Source organism: Glycine max, chromosome 15 (genome assembly GCF_000004515.6).
Source record: "Glycine max cultivar Williams 82 chromosome 15, Glycine_max_v4.0, whole genome shotgun sequence".
NCBI classification, from domain to species: Eukaryota; Viridiplantae; Streptophyta; class Magnoliopsida; order Fabales; family Fabaceae; genus Glycine; species Glycine max.
Genome location: NC_038251.2, coordinates 7,142,959 through 7,170,528, shown reverse-complemented (window position 1 = coordinate 7,170,528; position 27,570 = coordinate 7,142,959). Strand labels below are relative to the sequence as shown.

General features: G+C 32.1%; 2 protein-coding genes across 13 annotated transcripts; one reads left to right on the top strand and one right to left on the bottom strand.

Annotated features, from left to right (window-relative positions):
• The first annotated feature begins 2,160 nt into the window (after nucleotides 1-2,160).
• LOC100802298 (F-box protein At5g46170) lies at nucleotides 2,161-6,228 on the top strand. The gene is made up of 2 exons (XM_003546029.5): nucleotides 2,161-4,835; nucleotides 5,760-6,228. Exon 1 carries the CDS (start codon nucleotides 3,666-3,668, stop codon nucleotides 4,821-4,823), a length of 1,158 nt encoding a protein of 385 aa, XP_003546077.1. The 5' UTR covers nucleotides 2,161-3,665; the 3' UTR covers nucleotides 4,824-4,835; nucleotides 5,760-6,228.
• Nucleotides 6,229-16,290: 10,062 nt separating this feature from the next.
• On the bottom strand, nucleotides 16,291-27,163 carry LOC100806032 (transcription factor TCP2). 12 transcript variants are annotated; one of them, XM_014767892.2, is made up of 7 exons: nucleotides 27,010-27,163; nucleotides 26,753-26,838; nucleotides 26,572-26,622; nucleotides 26,187-26,299; nucleotides 25,910-26,035; nucleotides 23,671-25,598; nucleotides 16,291-16,645 (listed from the first exon to the last, which is right to left on the bottom strand). In XM_014767892.2, exon 6 carries the CDS (start codon nucleotides 25,235-25,237, stop codon nucleotides 23,702-23,704), a length of 1,536 nt encoding a protein of 511 aa, XP_014623378.1. In that variant the 5' UTR covers nucleotides 25,238-25,598; nucleotides 25,910-26,035; nucleotides 26,187-26,299; nucleotides 26,572-26,622; nucleotides 26,753-26,838; nucleotides 27,010-27,163; the 3' UTR covers nucleotides 16,291-16,645; nucleotides 23,671-23,701. The 12 variants fall into 12 exon arrangements, with proteins under 12 accessions (XP_014623378.1, XP_014623381.1, XP_040865888.1 ...); XM_014767895.2 differs by having other exon boundaries at nucleotides 25,910-26,030; XM_041009954.1 differs by having other exon boundaries at nucleotides 26,572-26,838.
• Between the last annotated feature and the right edge of the window lie 407 nt (nucleotides 27,164-27,570).

Genomic DNA, 27,570 nt, shown 5'->3' with positions numbered 1-27,570 from the left:
TGGATTAAATTGACCCAGCTAGCTGCCTACGACTCCATGTCTTTGCCAAAGAGTAATTTTATTCAAGTATAAAATTCAGAAGCAAGTTTGGTGTGAAAAATTTCTAGATCTTTGATATTGTATGCCTAAATGGCGTCTATTTAGAAATTCACTCAAAGATCAATATTACTATAGTAATATTGGTTGTATGTTTTTTTTAGGAGAATATAATTTTGTTGATCACCATATCAATATTTAATTTTCCCTAATAAGAGAAAACAAATGAAAATAACAAAGCACTTGTTACTTTAAATGCTATACTTTGTCTAACTGATTCACAGTGGAAAAATATTTATTGTCAGTGTATATAAACTTAAATTTCTATCCTCAACACTAGATAAAAAATAATAATTAAATGTATCTTTAATTCTTAAAAGTATAAAATATTAATTTTTAGTCTTTCCAAACAGTTTCTTTTTAATACCTTATTTATAAAAATGTGTGTCATGAGTAATTTTTATCATTTACAAAAATTTGGCCTCATTTTAATTTTTTATTTATAAAAATAACGCATAATGTATCTCTGATTGAACATTTCGAATTGAAATCTTCCGAATCATATCAAAATTTAGACAAAAATAACTATTTGTTGCTTTTGTGATGCACATTTAAATTGCTTGGATAGGAATTCAAATAGGTAGATAATATATTTTAATGACTTTTTTTTTTTTGGTATACTCAAGTGGTATTTAAACTCATGAGCCTGACTAATCGGCTTTTGCATGGGATAAGATCACTAGTGTTCTCAAATAATATGACTCTATATTTAGAAGAAATCAATCTCAAATAATCTAACTATAAATTTGAATGAACCAAAATCAACTCAAATAAATTATAAAATATCTATTTTATTATTTGATTTATTTTAAATTATTTTAGATTTAGTTAAAATTGTAATTGATATTGTTCATATGATTATTTGTGAACATTAAAATTTTCAAACTACAATCTAATAGTTTTAGTTTTTTTTTTTTTCTTTAGTGATTGTGGTATTTGTTTATTATATTTTAATTTTTAAATCATATTTAACATGATATGTTAGTTTATGGAATGTTTAATAAATTTAAATATTTTCATCAAACTCAAATGATTTACAAATAAGTTGGTTTAAATTAAATTTTTAATTTTTTCTTAAAAAATTATCCAATTAATTTATTCAAATTTAATTGGATTAAATCATGAATTTAACTAAATCTAATTCAAATCGATGCGTGTACATTCCTACGTTCTTATTTAAGCGATAAAAATATTAAATCACTCACACCAAACAACATTTGGTGTTTAGAGACTAAAAATAAATATTATTCGGTAACTAAAAATATATTAAGTAAAAATTAATTTATAGATTACTATCATTATGAAAATATTAAAGTTATAAGTGTTGAATAAGAACGAGTTGAAGACATTAGCTGGGACCAATTGTTTGTAGCTAGACTTGAGCTGTGAAGGATCCGTCTCCAAAAATTCCATAATAATGATGGAGGAAACATTAGTTACATAATGTTAAATAAAGTTTAAAGTAGGAGTGTTCCTCGTTTGGTTAGTTTGATTTTTGATGAAAAAGTTATTCCAACTAAACTTATAAAATATACCTAGTTGGATTTGAATTGATTTTCATTTAAAATAAAATTTGAATCAAATAAAACTAATACTTTGTAATTTGATTTAATTTATTTTTTATAATTTTTATTAAAATATTATTTTAATAAAATTTATATATATATATATATATATATATATTTTCATTTTTTAATTAAATTACATTAAAAAGTAGTAATACCAATATATAAAACTTATTAATATGTTAAATTTTTTACAATATGATAAATTTTCATTTATTTTAAACCAAATATATTTTAAAAATATTATCTGAAAAAGAAAATGATACATTCATATCCATAATATTATAAATTAATGTAAAACTCATGTAATATATACATAATATTAAAATAATACAAATGTTAATATAAATAGTAGGATTTGGTTTAATTTAAAAATTACAAATAATAAATTAAACCAAACCAATTAGTTAAAAAGTAAATAAAAAAAAATAATTTAATTCAATTTTCAATTTTTGAGTTCGTTTATATTTAAACACCCCTAGTTTAAAGAGGAGCAGGTGCATTATTCACCAACCATCACTCTAAAACTCCCTCACCTTCTATCTGGTTCTCTCGGATCTACAATATTAACAACTGCATCCACAATTGCTTTAAACAGACCAGTAGGTGGTCTTTGATCAACTGAGTGCATCTCTACCGGAAGTTAAAGTTCTGTCTCGTCATGTAACCATTCAAAAGTTTTTAAGCGTAAAAAATTAAGATTTGTTAAGATTGAGCAAAAACAACTTTGGGAATGCTTACATTGTAATTCTTAGTTAGTCATAAACATAACACATCATATTTATATAATTCAATCAAAAAATAAAAAAACTTTCTCTCGTCTATCTGCGACTAATTATCGTCATTGACCATTAACCAGCATGAATGAGTCATCCCCTGAACCATACAAGACATAATAATCGAATCCAACACAGCACCATGCCTGCAAGGGTTCAAAGCACCGTTGAGGCACCTTCTCAGAGGCTGTTAATGCGAACGAGATAAACGGAATTAATTTTTAGATTCAGAGAATTGGAGAGAGTTTTTTTATGATATATATTTTTTTTAATTATGCGTATGCATGTAAATATGTGATGTGTTAGTTTTGTGTTTATATTAAAATTACTCATGCATGCAAAAAAAATTATGCTTAATTTTTAGTGCAATTACACTTCTTTTGATTAGTATTTTAATTAATATATATAGAAAATTTAATTAGGGTGATTAAACATGATACATGTGTAATTCTATTTGATTTTTAGTTAATAAAAGAAATATGATTATATAATTATATTGATATAGTTTACATCATTTAGTGTCAGCTTATTAGTAATGGAAATTTTGGTAGTATGCATAAAATTTTAAGTTTTGATGCTATTGTTGAGTCCGTCATTGTAAAAAAAAGCTGAAAAAAAAAGACCTAAGGAGAAAGAAAAAAGAAGGTAGAAAATGGAAGAGGAAGTAAACAAATGAAAAGAATAAATATTTATTTTAGTTCATCAAATTGTAAAATTCCGATAAATTAATATTTGAAAATTAAAATTTTAAAATTCAGTCTCAAATATAAAAAAAAGTGTTATAGATTAGCATAAAGAATAATTTTATAATAAATTAGTTTCTAAATTTTATAATTTAATATTATTGATTCTACAAATTTTATTGTTAAATTAATTTTTAAATATTTAAATTTAATAATAAAATAATATCACAGATTAAATGGTATAATTAATTTATGAGAAATTGACATTAAATTTGAAAATTTGGGATGTTTGAGGAGTAATTTGTTGCAGAGAAATTAGAGGAGTAAGTATGTAATAGGGACAATAGAGGAAGAATGAGAGGCTCTAGCACTGATCCAGCTTTTTCCTGGAGGCGCATGACATAATATCTCTCTCTTCTCCAACCTCTCTCATATATGTAAAGACAAAACCAAAACCGTGTTTATGCTTCAGCCCTTCATCATATAGATCTGCCTGAAAAAAACCCTTGCGATCAGATCCAGCCCAATTAATCTCTCTCTCTAGAATGTCTTCCCAGCGCGCAGATCTAGAGTGCCGGATCTTCCCGGAGCCCGAAATCGACCACTTCGACCGGCTACCGGACTCGCTCCTCCTTTTGGTTTTCAACAAGATCGGCGACGTCAAAGCCCTAGGCCGCTGCTGCGTCGTCTCGCGCCGCTTCCACTCCCTCGTCCCGCAGGTCGAAAACGTCGTCGTCCGCGTCGACTGCGTCATCTCCGACGACGACTCTTCCTCCTCCTCCGCCGCCTCCGACAAGTCCCGCGGCCCCTTCTGGAACCTCCTCCGCCTCGTCTTCGGCGGAATCGTGAAACCCATTCAAACCCTCGGCCAGTTTCTCGGCCCCAAACGCCCCTCCTCCTCCGCCGCCGCTACCGCCACCGCCGCCACATCCCCTTCCTCCACCTCCTCCCTCGCCGTCGGTTCCGACGAAGACTCTGACGGCGGCGTCACCCACCACTCCCCAACCCAAGTCCTCAAGAACTTCAACGAGATTCGCCTCCTCCGGATCGAGCTCCCCAGCGGCGAGCTAGGCATCGAAGACGGTGTGCTCCTCAAATGGCGCGCCGATTTCGGATCAACCCTAGACAATTGCGTCATCCTCGGCGCCTCCTCCGTTTTCCACCCTAAAGACCTAACCGACCCCACCACCACCAATTGCAACGCAAACGACGACAATGGAAGCATCCCTGACTCCTTCTACACCAACGGCGGCCTCAAACTGCGCGTCGTTTGGACCATAAGCTCCCTCATCGCCGCCTCCGCCAGACATTACTTGCTTCAACCGATAATCTCTGAGCACGCCACCCTCGACAACTTGTTGCTCACTGACGCCGATGGCCAGGGGGTGCTTTACATGAACCGGGAGCAGCTGGAGGAGCTGAGGGTGAAGCCGCTATCGGCGTCGTCGGCGTCGAAGAGGACTCTTGTCCCGGCGCTCAACATGAGGCTCTGGTACGCGCCTCACCTGGAATTACCAACTGGGGTTGTGTTGAAGGGTGCCACGCTTGTTGCTATTAGACCCAGCGAGCAATCCCCCAACACGGCCAAGAAGGAGGCGTCGGATTTGTCGTGGGTTTCGACGGCGTTTGAGGAGCCGTATAGGACGGCCGCCACAATGCTTGTCAAGAGGAGGACTTATTGCCTTGAGATGAACTCATTCTGATGCGTTTCTGAGGTATATTCGAATTGAACCCTCGTTGTTTGAATGTATGTCATTTTGTAGAATTTGCTTGGTTTTAGGATCTATGGCTTGTTTGTTTTTACTGTTTTTCTTTTCTTTTTTTCTTTTTTTTTTAAACAAATTGTTTGGTTTCTGACCACATTTGATAGTGTTTGTTTTTTCCGAGGATGTTGTTGTTTTCTAAAAGGTTGTCTCCACAGAGCACTTGAAGAAAACAGGAGAAGATGAGAAAACATCTCCTAATTTTTTGGTTGGATAAAACTTACAAGCGTGTTTGAAAACTTGTTGAGAAGGAAGGAGTTACATTTGAGATGTGGAAGCTATAGCAATTAGCTTATGAAAATCACATCTGAAATGTGGAACCAAACACTCTTTTAGACGCATTTTCTTATGTGCATTTTGTGTTGTTTTCTTATCCGAATCAGAATTGGAGTTTAATATTTAATGTAAATCTTTATTATGCAGATTTCCGAGGTAAAACTCATTTGAATCCGAGAATAGCTCCAAAAATACTTACAAAACTGCATCTAACTCTTTTTTTTAAGCAATTCTCATAACTTGATAGATTTTGGATGGGAAAGGAATCAAATGAGTCCTGATTTTGTTTTGGTCTTTTATGCAAGTTTCGAACTCAAGGTCTCTTCATTGTTCCACTTTAGTTTCATGTACGATATATCTGTCTTGCTTTGGATCCATTGGAATGAAGGATGTATAGAATGCCTTTTCCCATGTACTTCTACCCAGCTAGCTTACCCTGGTTTGCCCTTGACTGGACAAGATCTCACTAGATCACTAATTTAGTTCGAATGTTCTGATTGTTTCCTTGTTTATGTAATAAGATTCTTTTAGTTTAGTGTTATATTATTGTTTACTTTTTGAAAGTTTAGAACTCTTATATATTTGAAATGAAAATTTCAGGGAATGCAGAATCATTTTACAGGGGAGAAAATGTTAAGTTCTTCATAGAAGGGAATCAGGAAACTCAAATTTTCTTTGGGCGGACATGAAGTGGAAGCAGCTTGGTCGCTGGAATCCTGCTCTTTCCGGCTTCTGAAACTGTGGCCCACATTTGAGTAGTTACTAAAAGGAGCTGCAAATCATTCACCAATCATGCTTGAACTGAAAACTGAATGCATCTGCTGGGTTTTTTTAATTTGAGGCAATGCTTGTAAGAGTGCACACCCTGCAACTAGGAATGATCATGTAAGAGCTTTAAGTTTGTAGTCATCTGCCCTTATAAGATCGCCGTGTGAATATTCTAGGTATCAGTTTGGTTTGCCTTTGTGATATATTTTTCTCAAGTTAAATGAGCAATGTACTTTGCCTCTGTAATTTTAAATAACTTCTGGATGAGTCAATCATACCAAATGCAATACCTGTTCCTGCACTTACTTTTTGTCGTTTGAAGGTTTTGTTGGTGGGGGCTGAAATTGGTCAAACTGGTATGCAAGTTACTTGTCGGTGAACTTGCAAACTGTTCAATAAACTAGAGTCAAGCTAAGGAAGGAATTAAGGTGGAGCCGAAAATCTTGGCTTGTCTATTAAATAAACCGGACTTGAACTCTTCAAATATTCGGCTCATGCCCTGATTTAGGGCTGCTGAAGTGAGTCAAGTTAATTGAATTTGTTAACAGTTCAGATAGCTATTGCATCCCACTAACAGCTAAAAGTGGCCACCGGCCAGCATAAGGCTGAGTGAAGTGTATGAGCTTCTCAATACAGTGTACACGAGCAGTATAATTATTTTTCGACAAGAAAAAGTTGTATAATACTGTTCGTTAGCGTATTTGATTTTGAATTAACACGTGTACACACACTCATTAACGAAAGAAGAAAATACTAGATATTCATTTTAGTAAATAAAAAGAATGAGTTTATATTATTAGTTTAAATATAATTAAAGCTTGTGTTAGTATTTTTCTAATTTAATTTGATCATTCAAGTTACAAAATTAATTATTAGTTTTGCACATAAGCTATTTTTTTAATATGCATATACACGTGTAAAGGTATAGAAGTTATTTTTTTCTATACACGGACACTAATTAGATTTACAATAGGACCACACGATTTACATCGTAATGAGTAAGGATCACCTTGAGTCTTCCTAAAAAAAAGGACCAACTTGTGTGAAAGAAAATAAGTTTACTTAAGTAGCTTGAGCCGTACCTTAGTCAAGGCCTCGTTTGCTTATCTTAGCTGTTAGAACAGTTTTTTCTTTTTCCTTTATTATGTGTGTGTCGGGGGGGCACAGCTGTTTCAACGTATTTAAAAGTATTAACAAGTTGTATCGAATTATTAATTGGCAATAGTGTGACCGTATTTAAAAACAGGTGTTACGCACGCAAAACTTGAACGGCAATTTTAGTCCAGTAAAGGCAGAAAATTAGCCAAGCACACTTAGTTGAACTTGCTGGTTGGTAACTGATACTATACGTAGGTGGATAAAAATGGGTTAATTTAAAGCTCACATGATGTCTTGATCACGGTTTTGATTGTTGGTTACATCGTGTCAAGATTGCAACCTTTCAGGCTTTTAATTTTGGTGGAGTATGGTCCCCCGGAGATAGGTAACGGCCTTTTAATAACACACTCGGCCACTCACATAGCTGTAGTAAAACCACATTTATAATTGCAAAATCATGAGTTGAGTCATGAGTAGATCTATCTAAGAGGTTGATACTATGAAAAAAATTAATAGTCTAGGCTGCTAAGGGGCGAAATTTTAAGAGGTATTAAGAAACACTTACACTCTAGGTTGTTTGTTATCATGTGTGAGTAGTGTATATTAAGGTGACATGTTTAACAAGTAATCTGGTTTTTTAAGTATATGATCTAAGAGTTAGACTTTCAAATTCAAATGCATGAAAAAATATTTGTTAAAAAAACTCAACTCTTAAACAAATCTCACTATCTTGACAAATTGGTCTCAAATAATATTTACATTTTATTTTTTTTATTCCTTATAAAAGAATTATTTGGTGACCTAATTTGAGATTGTGCTTTTTATATATTATTTGTTACTAACTCAATTTCACCATTCATCAGCTGGTCAATTGAAAACCCATACCGATCCACTCCTATTATTCTAATGATAAGGAGAAAGGGATAGAGAAACCAAAAATTTCGAGTCTTTCCTTTTTTTTTTTTTTTTGAGGTTGTAGATAAAATATCTTCGGCTATTTCATTCTAACGACCAAGAACATCTTTTAGCAAATTCATAATACTTCAAAATTTTAGTTTTATTTATTTATTTGGTATAATGATGCTCTTATATGATTGGAGAAATCACTCTTTTATTACGTGAAAAGCTTAAAAGTAGATATCCTTTTGTTTATCATATTGATGGTTTGTAGATCAGAACTTTATTTCTAATCATATAACTCAACAATTGCATCCCATTTTACACAGATTCGCTGTTTGGGATGTTCTTTCGTTTATCCCAAACACATTTTGATCGTAATCTTTATTGTTCTAAAACTTGAAGCCTCACAACCATTCGTTTTATAACTTTTTCTATTGAAATTGACTGATATGTGTGAATGAACTATAAAACTAAATGATTATATTTTTGTATTGTCTAAACAATCATTTCTTTCCAACCAATTTGTTTAATAATTATTACTTCTCTCGTGATTTTTTTTTTTTTATGGAATTAGCAAACTACAAAAGGATAAAATACCATGTCTTAACCATAGCCAATATTTATGTATATTTTAAAGCTGTGTTTGGATAAAAGTAGGATGATAAGGAGGGAAATTGAGGACAAGTTTGGTGTGTTATACAAACAGATGTCGCGCTCAATGTCAGAATAGGTAACGAATGAAGAACATAGATTGAAAAAAGTATGGGAACTTCAAGAAGGAAGACATTATTTTGAGGCCAAAATTATTCATGAAGTTGAGTCTTTATATTGAAAATTGAATTAGTCATTGTCTACGCAGACAAGTTTCCATTCTATTACATTATGGGCACAATGGATTAGGATGAGGTGGTCATACTTATGTTTGATCAAATATTTACGTTAACGACATTTCTTTCCTTCATCCATCTATCCAAGTGCTTCCTAAAGCAGACATGGTCCATCCAGGCAGATGAGAGATACTAAATCCTATATTGGATAAAAACTACACTTACCTAACATTCTTATTTTATTTGAATCCCCAAGTATTTGAAAATGATTTTAGATTTGATTAATTCAGACTTAACTAAATAGATCACATCAAGAATTAAGTTCTTTTGACTTCAACTCTTTTCATGCAAAAAAGTTAAATCTAATTAATTTTGGCTGACCAAATAAATGTGCAATTTCCAAATCCTAACATAATGCCTATAAATGAGTTTAAAAGTTGAAACCGTTGCCATTTTAAAATATTTATGTAATTCTATGAGTATATGGATAATCTTATTTTTTAAGAATGTGTTTAGAAGTTTGATTTCTGTCTATATGTATAGAAAAACATATATTAAAAAGATCTACCTCCTAAGATAAATCCAAGTTTTTTTTTTAGAGATTAGTCATTCCAAAAAAAAAAAGATAGTAAAAATCCTTGCACTGATAGTTGTTGGGCTTTTTTATTTTTATTTTTATAATTTGAATAGTTTACTGACTTTATTCTAACTTGAAATTTTTATAAACGAGGGTGAAGCGAAGATCATAACTCCACCCACATGCATATACAAAGTAGTTTTTCTTTTCATTTAATATGCTATATTTTTTCCTCTTTAAGACAAGACAAAAAATAGTTGTATTCTTTTATGATGAATGAACCTCTCTCTATATATAAAAGAAGTGTATATCATTCTAGCAATAATTTTAACAATAAATCTTTTCTTTTCTCTTGTTTCTTTTTTTTTTTTTTTAAGAAATGGAAAGGCTTATTTTACTTTCTACAAACTACTTTATCATTTTTCTTAATTTTTGTTTCTTCATTCTTTTTTAATTCAAAACAAAATTAAATGCAAGAACACTGTCATTTTTTTTGGCTTCCATAAGAATTGCAAAAGAAGAATACCTTTTTTCTATATTTTTCATTTTATCATTTTCCAATCTTTAACAAAAAAAAAACGAGACTGAGTCAAAATTGAGTGTGCACACTATAAATTGGTAAGTTTGTGTTTTAACTTCAGTTTATGGCTTTTATCTAGTGTTGGAGAATTTTTTTCTTCTCAATTTTGTGTTAATTACACTTAATAAAATCACTTTGACTTGTTAACTTTGAAGAAAGAAAAATCTTTTATTTTCAAAACATATAAGGATTCTGAAGCTCTATCATTTTTACTTGATTGGCATTTGCCTGGTGTGCAACCAGTGGTGCTTAAGTTACATAGCTAACAGAAAATTGCAGGCACATTACAGTTGTGATGACAGGGCAAGGGTGCTTCCTAAACCGACCTTTTATTTTCTCTCTGTTTTTCTTCATCTAACAATGATTCATATTAGCTGTTGTTATTTTATTAGGTAATTAGCTGTTTCTGCTTCTAACTTTATCTGTTTGTCACATGAGGTACCTTAGCTTTGTACACATACAATCCACGTGAAATGAGGTCTGGACCTTGTGACTAATTGAGCACAAGTTTGCACACTGCAAGAAACAGGTCTTCTTGCTCACTGATCATAACCCCCTCTCCCACCCTTAATTTTTTTCTATTATGTTTCCACTGATTCCTTTATTTTCTTATTAAAGCATCATACATTGGTGATTTTATATACAATTAAGAACTATATCCCATATTTTATAATTGCAAATGTCGCCTTCTATTTTATTCTACCCTACTAATCTTTTATAAGCTTCCTAGCAAGAGTAGATGCATCCAAGTGGGGGAATAATATAGGACACAGCAAATGGTGAACAAGCCCCCACATGCTAATATTTATGCCGGCAGAGTTTGTGACAATGAGAGAGTGAACCACTGGACAAAATATAATTAATATACCAATAAGGGTAATGAAAAAAGGAAAAAAATAATTATGTATAGGGTCTTTAGGATTTATCTAATAATTGTACTTTGCATCATCATACTAGCATTTTGGAGCATTTTCAGGTGGCACTTGCATCTTCCAAATGGAACTTGTCAACTTTTGTGCTTTTGGCCTTTAGTCCTGGTTTGCTGTCTATAGGAGCTTCTCATTTGACCTTTAGGGTGTGAAGCAATTAATTAATGTTAAGACTTAAATTATTAGGGTGAGACTGAGAACCAAACAATTAGATGTGTATATATATTTCTGAATTCTAATACATTTTTTAAACTTGGAAACTTGAATTATTGTTGAATTCATTAGCAGGTCCCCACGAGGGCTAACTGTTACTTTATATAAGAACTACTAGCCTTTTTTTTTTCTTTTTTGTCAGAGCAGGCGTCATCTATTCCATGTATATTGTGCTAGAAGATCCTGGAATTGATTTTATTAACATCTGCTAAGTTTTCTTATAATATGCCCCTTAACTTCTTTTGAAAAGTGACTCTGAATTTTGCATAGAAAAATTGCTCGTATCTCCAGGCTCTTTCTTTCTTGCTTTAATTTGCCTCTTTATAAGCTAAAGATGCTCTTATATGTCGGTCGTTTTAAAGTGAAAATTGCATTGGCTATATACTTTTGCATAGCAACAAAATGGTCGGAGTGCAAATTAAAGGTCTATGATTTAATTCCAGCCAAAGTTAATATATATGGTTTTCTTCCAAAATTGGATTGTACATTTTGCTAGCTTATTGCTTTCATTACCCTCTGATCAGTTTTATCAAGACCCTCTGATCAAAACTGCTAGTGATTACTTCTGAATTTGACACGGCAAAGAAAACTAGATATGCGGTATTTTGAGCCTAATTTGTAATGAAAATTTTATAAAATCTGGCTTTTTTCACATCTTACAATCTTTCGTACCTTTCTCCTTTTTTTTTCATTGCATTACTCGTTACATTTCTCTCTCTCTCTCTCTCTCTCACTTTTTTTTTCTTTCTTTTTTCTCATCTATCTCTTTACACTCTAAAAAATTAGAACAGTAACCTCATGAATTGTCTTACAACTGTCTCTTCCACTCCAAGGATATATACACTACAAGGAGTGTTTAATTTTAAGCTACTAATATTATTCACTAAAGGTTTATCTAGTGTGAAGGTTAAAATAGAATTTAAAAACCATAACTTAATTTTTAACACAGTTTTATCAAGACAAGATTAATACCTTGATTTTTAATTTTTTTTATTTTTGGATTTACTTGCATTTTCTCCCTATAACAAACTAACTGATAATGTAAACAACAATTTACTTTTGTGCAATTCTTGCATAACCCCCTGTTTGTTTTTCCGATTTTTCTTTCTATAGCCACAAGCCCACAACACATAAACGAACCAGGGGATTTTTCGTTAATTCCTCATTTATCTAATATTATCGCATTTGTACTTTTCTTTTGTAGAAAAAAAAAATAATAGTATCACATTTGTACTTTTCTTTTATATAAAAATAAATTGTAGAGTGGTTTGAGACAAAAAGACAAGATCACTTCACAAGAACATTGGCTAATAAATGGTGCAGCTTGGTGCATCAACTGATATTCAATCTAAATTTTGGGTCTTGTATCAGTTGTCCTCTGTGGGCTTTTGTTCAGCAGCTCCCCACATTAAACCAAGCAGGTGAGGAAATTATTTTCTATACCTCCTTATTTGTTTCCTACACCACAAAAGACCCAAATGGACAAAAAATACCCCTCACTCTCTTAAATGCACCAGGCACCCCACAATCCTAGCCTCCTCTTTCTTTTCTATTTATGTGCCGCCCAAGCACCCCATTCTCTCTTTCCATCTCCTCCATTTCTTGTTCTCTTTTTGCACCATCTGTCAGAATGTGTTCTGGAAAAGACATTCTATAAGGGAAAAAATTATTTTGTGTGTTCCGGATTATGTAATCTGAAATTATGTTAATGTAATTTTGGAAAAGCCTATCTTTCATTGAAGCATGATGTTTTATGGAAAATTCTATCCATAAGCCAAGTAAAACTACTTACATGAGTCATCTATGCTAGGGCAAGTCTGGAATTTTAAAAATTAAGGGATGTAGGAAGCAATATACCGGAGGTGATTAGGTAATTTGGCAATTGCTTCCTGCACTTACATAATTGCTTCTTGCAACTTTCTAAGCTTTCAAAGAGTTATTTTAGAATGTAAAATTACATTTTGAATTAACATTTTTCAGAATGTAAATTTTTACATTCCAAAATGTAATTATACATTTTGAATTAGGTGCAGGAACCAAAGATGGAGATACAAGAAGCAATTGCCTAATAAGCTTCCTAAATGGATCTTATGGCAAACCTATCCATAGCCCAAAAGAACCTGCATAAAATATATCCAATTTTTGGTCACTAAAGTGGTAGAACATGGAGGCACTATTAAACTACCGGGAAGGGTGCCTATTGGGTTTGCTAGCAGAGACCCCTAAAAGATTATGGGATTTTCTTTCTACACCATACATAATTTTTTTAGACCCAATAATTTTTTTGAAAATTTCAAAGTTACCCATGTTAACTTCTTCTTCTACGTTTGTTGGTTTTTTTTTTTTCTTCATACACCATTCAATCTCGTATCCTTTCAGCTAAGCTCATCCTTTCTTCTTGTGGCTGGTTTGGTCGAGGTGAACTGTAGCGGTGGTCGTTTATAGTATGTGATTGTTGTCGTGGTAGGTGTTGCGGTGTAATGGCGGAGGAGATAAATTTTTTTCATCTGCAACTTCAACTTCAATTTGTAGCGTAATAAACATACAAATTGGCAATCCGTATGAAACTTATGGATTGACAATCTGTAAGTTTTATACGGATTAGCAATCTATATAATTCATACAGATTGTCAATTCATATAACCTAAATATTTTTTTAAAAATTAAATAAATTTTATTTTTAATGTTTTTTATAAATTTAATTATACTTTTTATAATATTTGTGTAAATATTATTACATTAACTGGTTTATGCAAGTGTATAAAATATGAAAACTTAGATATAAAATTTCATATATATGCCTATCAATTTCAACATAATATATTAGTATATGTAGTAAAAAATAATAAAATTGTGTGATAGTATACGTTAAAAAACATATTTATTGATATATTGACATACTTATCTAGTGTAAAAGATTTTAAAATAAATTTTAACATAGAAGTTTCTTAAAATAAATAGATTTATTTATAAATAATTAGAATTACGTATGATGTTGTTAGTTGTCATTGGTTTATCATTAGATTTTTTTTAATGTTTTGTCAAGATAGACGGAGATTTGTGGATATATGATAATATAATGTCCAGAGAAGTTAATATGAATGAAGACAATGAAGAGGAATCTGGTGTGTTTGAAAATATTAATTGTCCACAGAAGTTAATATGATTTTGTATTTTGTCAAAATAAATGAATGTCCCTTGAAGACTAAACATGTATTATCCCTTTCATAGCTATTTGTTACCAGTGATGACGTTTTGCATTGGGCTAGCTCTTTTGCGTATGATATTCATTTTAAATATTTATAAATGAATAAAGAAATTCATTTTTATAATATTTTTACTTCAAAAAATATTTATATAAATATTTAATAATATTAATGTAATAATATTTATACAAATATATTAATAGAAAACATTTTTCTTATGCAACATTACCTATTTTTGTTATTTAACTATTTTAAAAATATAAAAGTATTAAAATAGTTATTTATAAAATAATTAAATAACAAAAAAAATATACATTGATTTTCAAATAAACAAATTTATTAAATAAATTATTTATTAAATTAAAATAAACAAAAAATAATTAAATTAAATTAAAAAATTATTCAAAATTAAAAACAACAGTTATTTATAAAATAATTAAATAATAACAAAATTTAAACATTAATTTTTAAATAAACAATTTTATTAAATAAAAAATTATTTAAAATTAACAAAAAGTACATATTTGAAATTTGTATAATTCATACGGTTTACCAATCCGTATGGTTAAACGGATTGTCAAGAACTAACAAATACAAAAAAAGGGATACTGACGACGGAGATACGGAGATGGAATTGTCAAGAACTAACAAACACAAAAAAAGGGATACTCACGACAGAGATATGGAGATGGAATGGAAGAATGCATGAAGGAACAAGGTGCAGGGAGAGGAAGAAAAACATCAATGACGTCACGGAGAGGGAGGGAACTAGGCATTAGTAACAGGTGTGGGAGAATGATGGTGTATTTGATTTTTAAGTGAAGGACAATTTTATCTTTTCACTATATTTGATGGGTGGATGTAGAAGAAACTTATATGGGTACTGGAAGAATAATCCAAAGATTATTGACTTATTGTCCATGTCTGTACCATAAGCCATTCCATCCCGTAAGAGCCTAATAACAATAACTATATATGATGAAAATAGGGAGAACAATTACATCATATATTTGGATGATAAAAGATTAAAGGGGGAAATATGCATCGTATCTTAAGCCTCTCATTAACCTAATAGTACATTAAGGATTAGTTAAGTTTTTAGTTATTTATTTATTTTTATTACTCAAAAGTGATCTCAAATAAAATAAATAAGGATCTAAAAATTAATAAAATAAGGATTAATTTTGAACAATAAAAATAAAAAAGAGACTAAAAATTGGCAAAAAGATTTAGAAGGAGTAAAATTGCTAACAAAAAAAATTAAAGAAGAACTAAAAGATGTATAAAAATTTTGAGGAACTAAAAATTGAAATTTAAAAAAATTAAGGGACTAAAAATTTAATTTACCCAATTTTTAACTAATGAATTTGCTAGAATAAGCTTATAAGATATGCTTATCTTATGTTACTTTTTAAAAAATCTTAACTACCAATTTAATTTGAAATGATAATAATAAAATATATAAGAATAGATGTGAGAATTTTGGATCCATTCATTCAATCTTTAACCCATTTATCTACCTTCCTCTTTCTATTTATAACATAAAAATAAATGCAAATCGAAAAGTTCACCAAAATGTTATCCCTCGTGTTCGTTCGGGTTTTCATATTTTGACAAGTGCTAGACAGAACACCAGGAGTAGTAAAGATGTATGCTCTTTTATTTTTTGAATACTTTATAGGGAATATATTAAATAAAATAAAAAACATTTAATGTATTGGAAACTTAAAAATATTCAATACTTTTTTTATCTAAGAAATATATATGTTAATAAGATTTAGTAGAAAGATTTATAATTATTCAAAACAGAAATAAAAGATTGCAAATTTTAGCAAAATTTAAAGCATTAGACAAAAGTAAAATATTTGTACCTTTCCCCTAACTTGTGTTGCATGGGATAATGGTAGATAAAGACAAAGACTTAGTTAATGATATTTCGTAAATCACTAAATCCAGTTGACAAGAATCATTGACTATTCACGTTCATATAATTAACACAAGTTTCAGCTCAAGCCAACAAACTAAATCAATGGTTATGAAAAGAAAATTTTCCTTTATAAAAAAGTGTCATCGGAAAGGGGGCACTGTAGAAATTTGAAGTTATTTAGTTTCCTACAGCTCTTCCCAACCAAAGGGTACAGGCAATTTCAGAATCAATTGTAGAAAATCAAAATATCTTCAATCAACATTCTTATACATTTATCCGTAATATAGTACTATGCACGCATAAGTTAATAAATATCCAAATACGTACTCAATGTAATTGAATGACTCAAAATGATCCAAGAAGAAACACCAACACTTGATGACAACAACTTATCCTCCATTTTGCAGAAACCAAGCTGGGTACACAGCTTGCAGCTACTAAAAAAACAAAGACCACAATTCCTGAAAAAAGAAATATTAGTAACCCTATATATGAAAAAAAAATTGAGAAATTTCAAGACGATTATGAAAAGGAGAGAAGTAGTGTAGACAAAGGCTAACCACACTGCACAAGAAATTTTTGGCTATTAACATCAGTAATTAACAAATAAAGCATAATGTCCTCAGAATAAGGTATGTGATAATATATGTAGCTAAAGAGTGTATAAGAGATCTATAATAAGAGTGACTTCAATCGGTTGTCCAAATTCATGCATATAGAGATATTTGTTTACACTTCAGGCTAAACAAATGTTTACAGTATGGAAGATATGCATGCCCATAGAGGTGGATAAAAATTAAAAAGTAGGCAGAAGTGTTGAAATTCCAACCCTAGATGAGTCATATATAATACGCTTCTTAATAAAATAAGCTTTTCATCAAGTCTAATTTAACTCCTCATGATCAAATTACTCCATAGAAGAGAACTAGCCACAACAAAAGAAAATACTTTCATTGAAAAAAGGATGATTAGTAATGTGTAAATCTGTTTATCAGAATTCAGAAATGTATATGATCAGTAAAGCATTCTCAACCTAACAACATTTAATCTACCGTATCATTCATTATGATATGGGAGAAGTAGCTACGACGACCTAATACCAAAAGAAGCATTTGAACCAAAGCATCAGGCAAGCCATTGAGCTAGAATTTTTTGAGTAAAGGCAAGAAGTGAATCCTATTTATGCCTTATATCTTATGTTATGTCGAACAAGTTAAAATGATCAGGTGTTTGTGTTTGTAGTTTCTTTTCTAACCCTTGTCTATGAATGAATATCTTAATTGTAAACTTTCACTATATTAATTAGATCTTGCCCTACCATAGATACTTGTTTTCTGAGTCATACAAATATGGATTAATGTTGAACTCTCATCTTAATTTTGCTATCTATTTTATTTAGAATGAACCAGATGCCATTAAACTAAGGGAAAAACTTAGATGAAATTCTTTATATCCTAGTCATCAAATTCTCAAATCAAGCAATTATTACATTTTCCAATTGAACTACATATTATTAATGGAAGCTATTTATGTTAAGAGATAAATCCACATACCATTGTTTAATTTGAGAACAGCATGGTACAGACATAAAAATTTTGATACAAGTTTTATCCTAAAGTAAATTAAAATGGAAACAACCGCATATACATACAAACCTCCATAAAAAATTCATTTTTTCCCACTCCCTTAACAATCTTTTAAACTACTAAAATCTTCTCGACAAACAATCCTTTCATTTATTTTCAACCAACTATTAGAGCCCACCCTTGGTCCAATTGAAGTTGGTCATTCTAAACAACCTACTGACTACTTGAGGTTAGAACTAAATTTCATATCTATGCTTGTAGTACATCATTTTTTTTTTTCATTTCTCTCTCCTTTGTACTGTAACTATATATTTTGGTCTTTTCATGCAAGAATTTCATGTATTACAGGATAAGTCCCCCTGATATTCATTTTAATACATAGGGGGTTGCTAGGTTAACTTGGAGCACTGACTACAATTATGCACCTAATCAGCATAAACAAAAGGCAAAGATTTAATTAGGGTTTTAAAAAAAAAGAAACTAATATTTCCTACCAATTTTATTTGGAAATGTTCAATACTTAGAAGACATAACTGATCCAATCACATCAAACTTTATCATTTTAAATTCAGATTTGATCATTTTTTGTATGTTAGTTTTTTTAAAGCAATAAATAAATCTTGAAATATATAATAATAAATATAGTAAAATAAATTCATAGTATTATATCCCCCCACCCCCAAATCAATTAAAATGGTAAAACCCATTTAAAATCTAAACCAATTGAAAGAAAAATTATGCAATTTGACATTCTTATTCACGTTTCAACTTATATCAATGAAGATTTATGGTCGGACAAGTTAGAGTTATATATGTTTAAACAAATGTACTTTTCACTTAAATGTTCATTAAAAAATATATTTATACTCAAATGTACTTTTTAATAATATTTATAATTTATATGACAATTTAAAAAAAATATGAAACAACAAGCATATAAATATGAATAGTAAAAAAAAAAAAAGATTATGAATGTATATGTAAGTTCAGTTTAGTTTTAATTGAATAATTTTTAAAATTAGAGCCAAAATCTATTCCAATTGAAACAAAAAATAAAAATAAAAACCCTAATACAAACATACCAAATAATAACAAGTGTCTTGAAACAAAAAAAAATAATAATTAAAAAACACATAAAACGAATTAGTTTGATTTATATGAATATTTAAAGGTTCTCTTAAATTACTTCTATTCCCTTATCCTTCTCTCTTCATCTGTCTATATTTTGCATCTATTGACTTTCGTTTCTCTTCATTTTATAATTTAAAATGGTTAGGAATTCACTTCTTCTAGTACTAGGAAAACTGACTTTTTGGTTGCAAATTCCTATTTTTCAGTTTGAATCCACTTTTATCTTCTTACATCTATAAAGTGAAATTCTGAATCCACTCAGCACCAAGCCTTTCATTTCCTTTCACCAATTTTTTTACTTAAAAAATGCAATCTTCACCATTTCTTTTATTTCAGTTGCTACTCCTGAACCACTTTCTTGCCCCGATCAATAAATTTTCTGCCCTTTTCCAACACTGGCTTCTCCATAACCCAAAATCCCCAACATCTTAAATACTAGTATATTTGTTAACAATATTTGAGGCTTTTCAGAATTTAATTGCTTCATTTATCGAAGACTAATCTGTGTAACACTTCAATCCTACCATCTAGGCCTAACTCACATACTTGAGGTGGGGTAGGTAAATATCCCAAGTCCAAGTCATAGCAATTTCTCTGTCCTTAAATTTTGAAATGTGACTTTCCAACTTTTAAACTTTTAAGACTTCAAATTCCATCATACATTTGTTTTACCTCACTTCCAAGCATGAGGCAGATGTCAGTTGGGTAAAAAAAAATAGGTATATTTCACTTTTTTTTTTTAAAAAGTTATATGCCTATACAATGATAGTAAAAAATCAATAAAAGAACACAAGGGATGCTCCAACCTAAATACATCTTACTATCTTATAAGGAGTAACGTACCACTAAAATGAATGCTATAAAAAATGCTTATGGTCATGCCTATACAATGATTTCGACCAATATAGTAGATTAAGAAGATGATCTGTATATAAGAGTCAGTACCTTGAAGTGAACCAACTCCAAGTTCAATTCTTTTCAAAATCAATTCTAACTTTTGCCTCTAAGATTACTTATATGTTTGTGCATTAGCCGCTACATATTACGCTGAAACAAGTTGTAACCCAACTTCTCACATTATGCTTGTATTGTTCCTCATTCCTCAATGTGCATCAAACACACCCTAACATAGTGTTTTAGATACAAAAGGAATAGAGAAGAGGAGGGAAGGATTCTTTTAAAAGTAATTTGTTGGTTCAAAATTTAAAAGGAAGAGAGGGAGCCAAAATCCCTTCCTGCCCATTTTTACCTTGACTCCCATACTAGGAGAGATTTGGATGGGAGGGAAAATATTATACTATGGTGATTAAATTATTCTTAAATGACTTTATTTTTTAGTGAACTCGGAGTATATCCTATTGGAGAGTTAGAGACTAATTTCTCTAAGTATTAAGATCTATTTAAGAGACTAATCTCTTCCAACAAAAATGTTCTTTCATATATATATGAAGTTGGAAATCCAACCAAATGACTTTATCTATCTATTGTAAGAATATATAGTAGTAAATTAATCCTCCCTCTGCTCCTTTAAACCAAATAGTGCGTAGAGGTGAATTGTACATTGTTTTCCTCCATTTCAAAAAACAAGTTTCTATCCCCACTCATGTACTTGTTATATCTAACCTAAGATTAGCTTTAGTGATTAGTAAACTGAGTTCGACTTCATCCTACATCTTTGTAAGTTTAGTCTCATCTGAACAATCTTGAGTACCCTCACCCAAATGTAGTGTTCTCTCTGTTAGAACGAGTGCAAGTGTGAGAAAGAAGACACACATTGAATAGGAATAGACAAGTCAAGCAAATGTATAAGGACCCACAAACCTAATAATACCTTAATGTTTTGGATTAAGTGTGGTGTCAAATGTCAAGTTCACTTTTGTGATTTGCCCGTGGCTCATTAATAGAGAAGTAAGGAATAGCAGAATGACTAAGCTCTGGTTCTACTCACACTAAGGGAGAGATCATTATAGTGAGCAAGTGTGTAAGATTTAGGGTTAAATGTGATTTCAAGTTCACTTGTATGATTTGCTTGAGTCACATTGATGGAGATCACTTTGGTGTTTTACCCCTCATATTACAAACACTTGAACACGTACAAAGAAGCTAAGTCAAGAGAGTTAATTGCATAATTTATAGTCCTGAGAAAAAGGAGGAAAAGGAAACCGAAAGAACTTTGGAGGAAGTCATCAAGGGAGATCTCATAATAAATAATATTCTTAAAATTTTGGTTTTTAACCGTGTACAATGATATCATGTAAAGTTTTTGTTATTGTTGAGAAAAGAAAGATATCGTTAAAAACATGTTCTCAACTTCTCATCATGTGCTAAGGTTGACAGAAAATTTCCTGGGAAGCTAGCAATCTGTCTGAAACAAAAGATTTATGCTAACAACGTACTAGGCGCATTTCCTATTGCCCTTTCGTACTACCAAAAAATAAGCAATGTTCACTAATATAATTCCCCTTCTTTTGCAGAAAAAAAAAAAATATTATTCCCCTTCTCCAGTGTTTATTTGTCTTTTCTCTACCCCATCCACGCCCCTCGATTTTTATTGAGATACTTTGGATATATATAATCCATTATGTAGATAATTAATTCCATTGACTTGACTTTCCTTAAAGATAGCGTTAATTATAATTGCAATTAAAAATTACAGTACATCTATATATCAAAAAGTCTTTTAAAAATCATATAATTTTTTTAAAAGGCTAGTTGATATATATTATTTGTTTTAAAATAATCATATACACTTTATCTATTTTATGTGTGGACAATACACATAATACTTTTAAAAATAAAAAAAAAGGAAAGTGCAGGTTAGGTACGTATAATTTTTCAATAAAAAGGAAGCATATGAAATTAATACTGACTTCTTTAGAAGTTAGTATAGTGTAAATATCATTAAAAAATGATTCTACTATTAGTAGTACAATTCTAATCAAATTTTATGTAATATTCTTTTCATTTGATTTTACCTTTGTACCTTTTTTTAAAGTTGAATCATTCACTGACTAATAATGATGTGTTCTTTCTGTTCAAATGAATGCTAACAGGAACATATGAAATTTAACATAAAAATAAATAAATAATATATATATATATATATATATTCGGGTAAGGACACATTTTATAACATTCATAGATATGTCACCTAGATATTTGCATCGCTTTTTCTTAAAGTTAGCATTATTTACACACTTGTACCCAAAAAAAATACAGTTATCTGTCTTATCTTATACAAGTATTAGAATTATTTATACACGTTAATACATGCTGCCTTTAAAAAATTACATATACCTCACCTATTTTAAATTTATACGTTAATCATACACCGACTACTCAAGAAGAAAATAGTTTTTCAATAAAAAGGGATGTATATCAGCGTGTTATTAGCATTTACATTTTTTTAAAAAAAAGTTAGTGTAATTATCCTTAAAAAACAAAATCTAAATGTGACATATACTATTATATTACTACCTTTTTCATTTTAGTTTATAACTAGTAATTAAGTATATTGTAGTGTGTACATAAAGTATGAGAATCCGGTTGGTTTTATGGTTGGAAGAGTCAAGTTGTGCAACGTGCATGCACCTTTGAGAACATGAAAAAGGTCCTAAATGTGGTTTTGTTATCCAATTCCAAGTAACCAACCAACTATGCTTAATTATAAATTATACTAGTTGGCCTGCCTCACAGAAGCTGACAATGCGCCGATTAGAATCATGTCATGTCATGTGCAGGTTGGGGAGTGGAAATATATTGAATTGGGATCTTAAAGCCATATACTAGTATTTTGGTTTTGGCATTGGCACACACAAAAGTCATAAACCTACACATGGTGTGTGTTTGCCACAAGAAAAGCTTACACTTGGCAGGGACTCACCGATGCCAGAGAGAAAGGGAACCAAGGGCAAGGAGAGAACAAAAAAGGAGACAACCAGTGGAAACCCTACTCACGCCAATCCATGCAGCCTGACCCAACTATAAGACAAAATAAACAGATAGCATCCCATAAAACTATGCTCAGTGCCCAACTTGTTTATGCTTACCAAGAAAGCAAGCGGCTCGTGGTATTGCACAATGCACTCACTCTACACATCAATCCATGACCATCCTCTTTCAAATTCAATAAATAAATAACTAAACACGCACTCTCTCTCTCCCACACACATTTTGTATTTAATATCCTCCTAAGGTTTAGCAAGGGCAAAGCACAAGCCTATCAAAGGGTAAGGGGGAAACTGATAGCAAACTAATTATAAAAAAATAACAAATGTTAATCAATATCCTTAGGACATTGGTTAATAAAATAAACAGAAAATAATTTTTATTGAAATGCATAAAATTACACTACTCATAACTTTTTTTACGCTCTCTTATGATTTTTACAATAAATGTTTTTTTCTTTTAGTTCCTTAACCTGTCCTAAGAGCCCTGATTAACAAGATCCTAGCAAAAAAATATACGTAAAGTATAAAACACAGTTTACATTATTATCCAATTATAAACTATTATACATGATAAATTTATTGACTTATGCAAAAACTGTTTTAAAAATCATATTAATAATAACTTTACTTAATTGACAATGTAAAACCGGCTGTATAAAACGATTAAAGTCTCAACTATGTACCAAGTGTAAACAGTATCAGGAAAAAAAATGACAGCAAAGTAACCATATACCGAACATAAACAATAGAAAATGACAAGGCTAGCATAAAAAGCCAAACAAAATAAAAAAAGATGAAGGGAGTTTCTTTTTGTCTTACCAGGAACAAAAGTGGTGCTCCTCGGGGGAACTTAGTTCTTTCCCTTCCCCTTGTGATCAGAATGCTGCCTTGTTCCATCGCCATAGCAAAGTTGCAAGCGGCCATCAAAGATGGGTGAGAACTGAAGGTGGTGATGGTTGTTGCTGTTGTTGCTGTTGTTGTTGTCCATGGTTGGAGGAGCAGAAGAAGGAGGAGCAGCTCCTATAAAGAAAGGTAGATTGGAGGATCCGTCGACTAAAGGTTGAAACCTCTGAAGGAGAGGCAAAAACGAGGAAGACGGAGAATTGGACTGAAGGGTCCCCCTATTGTAACCAGCAAGGCCCGACGAAGAGATGCTGAAGTTGAGGTTGTAGTTGTTATTGTCACCCTCGCTGTGTTGAGAAGCAGAAGCAGCAGAAGATGGCATGTTGTTGAGATGGTCTGGCATGAAGGAAAAATGCTGCATTTGCTCCGAGTGGTTTTCTCCACTAAATGGTGAGATTGAAAGAGCATGTGCATGTGCATGTCCATGTCCCAGTTGGAACTGTCCTGAAGATTGGTGTTGTTGAGTACTTGCAGATGATGAAGGTCCTACCAAGAGGCCTGCGCTGAAGTAGTCCATAGGTGTCACTGTTTGAGACCAATGGTGATGTTGTTGCTGTTGCTGTTGTTGACTTCCCTTGTTGAATAGATTAGCCTCATGATCATGACCCTCATGGATCTGATGAACCGATGATCCATTAGGACTTGTTGCTGTTGTTGTTGTTGTTGTTGTTGTGTTGGGGTTAACTGTTACCGTGCTCCCAATCCCACCAGTGAGAAGCTCAGTGAAGGAAGCAGTGTGAGACATGTTGTTCACATTGTGGTGGTGATGGTGGTGTGCAATGTTAAAATCACTCTCTTTCTCTTTCTCCTTCTCCTTCTCTTTTGCTGCTCTCTCCCTTGCCCTCTCCCTTGCCTTCACACGGTTCACACGGATCTCAGACCTTGAGAGGGACAAGCCTGAGCCCTTGCTTGTCTCGGAAGTGCTGCTACAAGCAGACTTGGAGAGAGAAAGATTCTGGCTTTGGTTTTGTTGGTAATTTGTGTCTCCATCTGCATCATCAAAGCCTTGTTGTTGTTGTTGTTGACCACCACCACTGGTAGGCCTTTTCTCATCACTAGGCTGCTTAGGGGTATCAGGGAAAGGGTTGTTGAGAGAAGGAAGCTCAGAGATAGCTTCTGAAGCAGCTTTGATTAGCCACTCCACAGCTTTGCTAGGTTGGTCGTAACCCAAGCGATCTTGAAGGTCATAGAACTGAATAGCTGTGGTCACAGAGAGCCTAACCCTTCTGTCTCTTAACCCTTTTGAGGTCATCACTTTGCTGTGCCTGTCTTTGCCACCAGATGCTCGAGACACCCTTATGATTCTAGAAGAGTAGTGCCAACTACTTTGGTGGAAGTGGTTTGTGCTAGCATCACTTCCACCACCACCACCAACACCTTTTCTTCTTAGGTCACCCTCTTCTTCCTCCTCTTGGTATTGGTCACTACTCCTACCATTTCCAACTCTAGGGAACTTACATGCTTGAATCTCATCCTCCTCCATATCACAGTCACGCCTTTTTTCCAAGCCTCACACCCCACTTGGTCTTCTTCTCTTATCCTCACGGGAAGTACTAGAGAGAGAGAAGAAAAATAGAGTGAAAGAGGGAGTGAACACAGAATGTGGGGTTGTTGTTGTTGTTACGTGCTTTGCATTGATGACTATGATTCAGAATCAAAGAGAGTACTTTGGCTTCAGCTAGTGATAAAAAGGCCTTTTATTTACGCACCGATAAATCGCGGTCCGAGTCAGAAGCCCCCTTGTTAAAGCTTTTTTCTCAATCGCAGAAAGAAAGAAAAGAAAAGCCCTTTCAAAAGCAAAAGAAGACTGAGTAGGTCTCAGAGCCTCAGCCTCACCCCCCCTCCTGCATACCAAAAGCAACACCACACCCGCAACACCCAAATAAATAAATTAATCACCATCCCAAAAACATGAGAAGTTTATTAATTTTTGTACTTATTTATAAAAATAAAATAAAGCCATCAGAATATTCTCAGGTTCACTTATTACACAGCAGATAGGATCTGAGTCTGACCATGTTGCTTAACACAACACCTTAAAAAGTATAAGCCTAAACCTTTTTTAAAAAATTAAAACCATGAACTTCAATAGAAGGTATAATACAAATTATATATGTATATGGATATGTGGATATATATGTATATAGGTACCTACCTTTGATCCAAGTGTTTGCGCTTTGTTTTTAAGCTAAAGCAGCAAATTTTGCAAATGGGTCGCGGATCTGCGCCAAATCCCTTTTGGCTTCAGCTTGTGTTTGTTTGTTTATAGCTTTTTCCTGGCCTTAAAAATAGCAGACATTATGCAAATCTCATTAGAAGCCACACACGCCACAAGAAGGTTGGTTGTTCATTATTAAGGCACAGTAGTAGTTTGGAGAATTACAGTTGTTATTCTTTAACATAAATTAAAAGAGGTTAAAAGGCATCGTTACTTTAAACATTGTTGGATCGGGTTTTGCAGAAGGTGTCAAAGTCTGGAGCATAGAAAGGGAAAAGAAACAAAGCCTGTGTTAGTTGTTCTCCCACACCTCACAGATCTGTGAACCTGGAGTTCCATTAATGGAACAAAAAATAAAACAAAGGGTAAATGAAATGAAATTCAGAACCTGCAAATATCAACTCATTAAAACACATTATTACATTTTCTGATCAGTTCCACCATTTTGTCAACAACAGAAATTAAACTTCCATTAGGTGGATTTGAAAGAAATTCAGAACCATTAATTTAAAACAAAATAAAGAGGAGGAAAGAAAGAGAGAGAGAGAGAGAGAAAAAAAAGGTAGCTTGGGAGGGAAAAGGCTAAGAGAGTATGAGACCTTTGCTGTGTTATTTCAGGAATTGTTGAATTTTCCAAATGGTCATGCTTGCTTCTCAAGTGTACATTAAAACGCAAAAAAAAAAAAAACAACAAAAAAACAAAAAAAAAGTTACGATTTTTTTTTCTCTGTTTTTTCTCTCCCTCTATCTGAAACAAAGGAGTTTGTATCAAGACAAGACCTTAAATCCAAGACCAAAGCTAAGAAGCATATTTTGGAGCTGAATTTTGAGCTTGGTTACACTTGCACTTGCTTAATTTTCTCTCTCTGCACATGGAAACATAAAACCGCTGTTATAGAGTGAGTGATAGAAGAGAGACAAGAGAATGTTCTTAAGGGGTTGTTTGGGTGGTGAAAACTGAAGAAAAAAAAAACAGAATAAGAAAGTGAAGGAAAATTGCGGGTGTGCTAAAGCAACAAAAAAGTACAAAGTTGAACCTCAACTCAAAGTGGCTGAAGCTGAAACATGAAGTGAAAGAAGAAGAACATGGAATGGAAGAAGAGATTGCCCAACAATCACCGGGCTTATCGGGAAACGGCAGTCACTGTGCCGTTTCACACTTTATGTATAGTATAGCTCCACTTCTTCCACTTTTCTCCCTGCTTTATCCTCCATTTTACTCATTTACCTCGCTCCACATTCATTATTCTCATTAATTATAGCATTCATTTTATATTTTTTCTTAATTCAATATAATAAAAACAATAATAATGAAGTCAATATTAAAATCAGTTTCATTTGAATGATTTTTTTGTTCTTATTCAAGGAATTCTGTTACATTTTTTCTTCTCACCATATTTGTGTTTTGGTTGATATTGGATTATTTATTAGTATTTTTTATAATTATTGTTTCTCCCTTTAGGGCACTTTGTCATGTGCCATTGGGCTTCTTTTAAAGTGGGTGACCTTTCTTTGTTCTTGTGAAAGGCTTTCAATTATTTATTTATTTTTACTTTGGGTATGATTATAAATATAATATGTAGTGCTATTGTTTATAT

Bases quoted from the DNA above. Each gene is read 5' to 3' on its own strand.
- LOC100802298 (XM_003546029.5), top strand. From the start codon at position 3,666: ATGTCTTCCCAGCGCGCAGATCTAGAGTGCCGGATCTTCCCGGAGCCC.
- LOC100806032 (XM_041009955.1), bottom strand. From the start codon at position 25,237: ATGGAGGAGGATGAGATTCAAGCATGTAAGTTCCCTAGAGTTGGAAAT.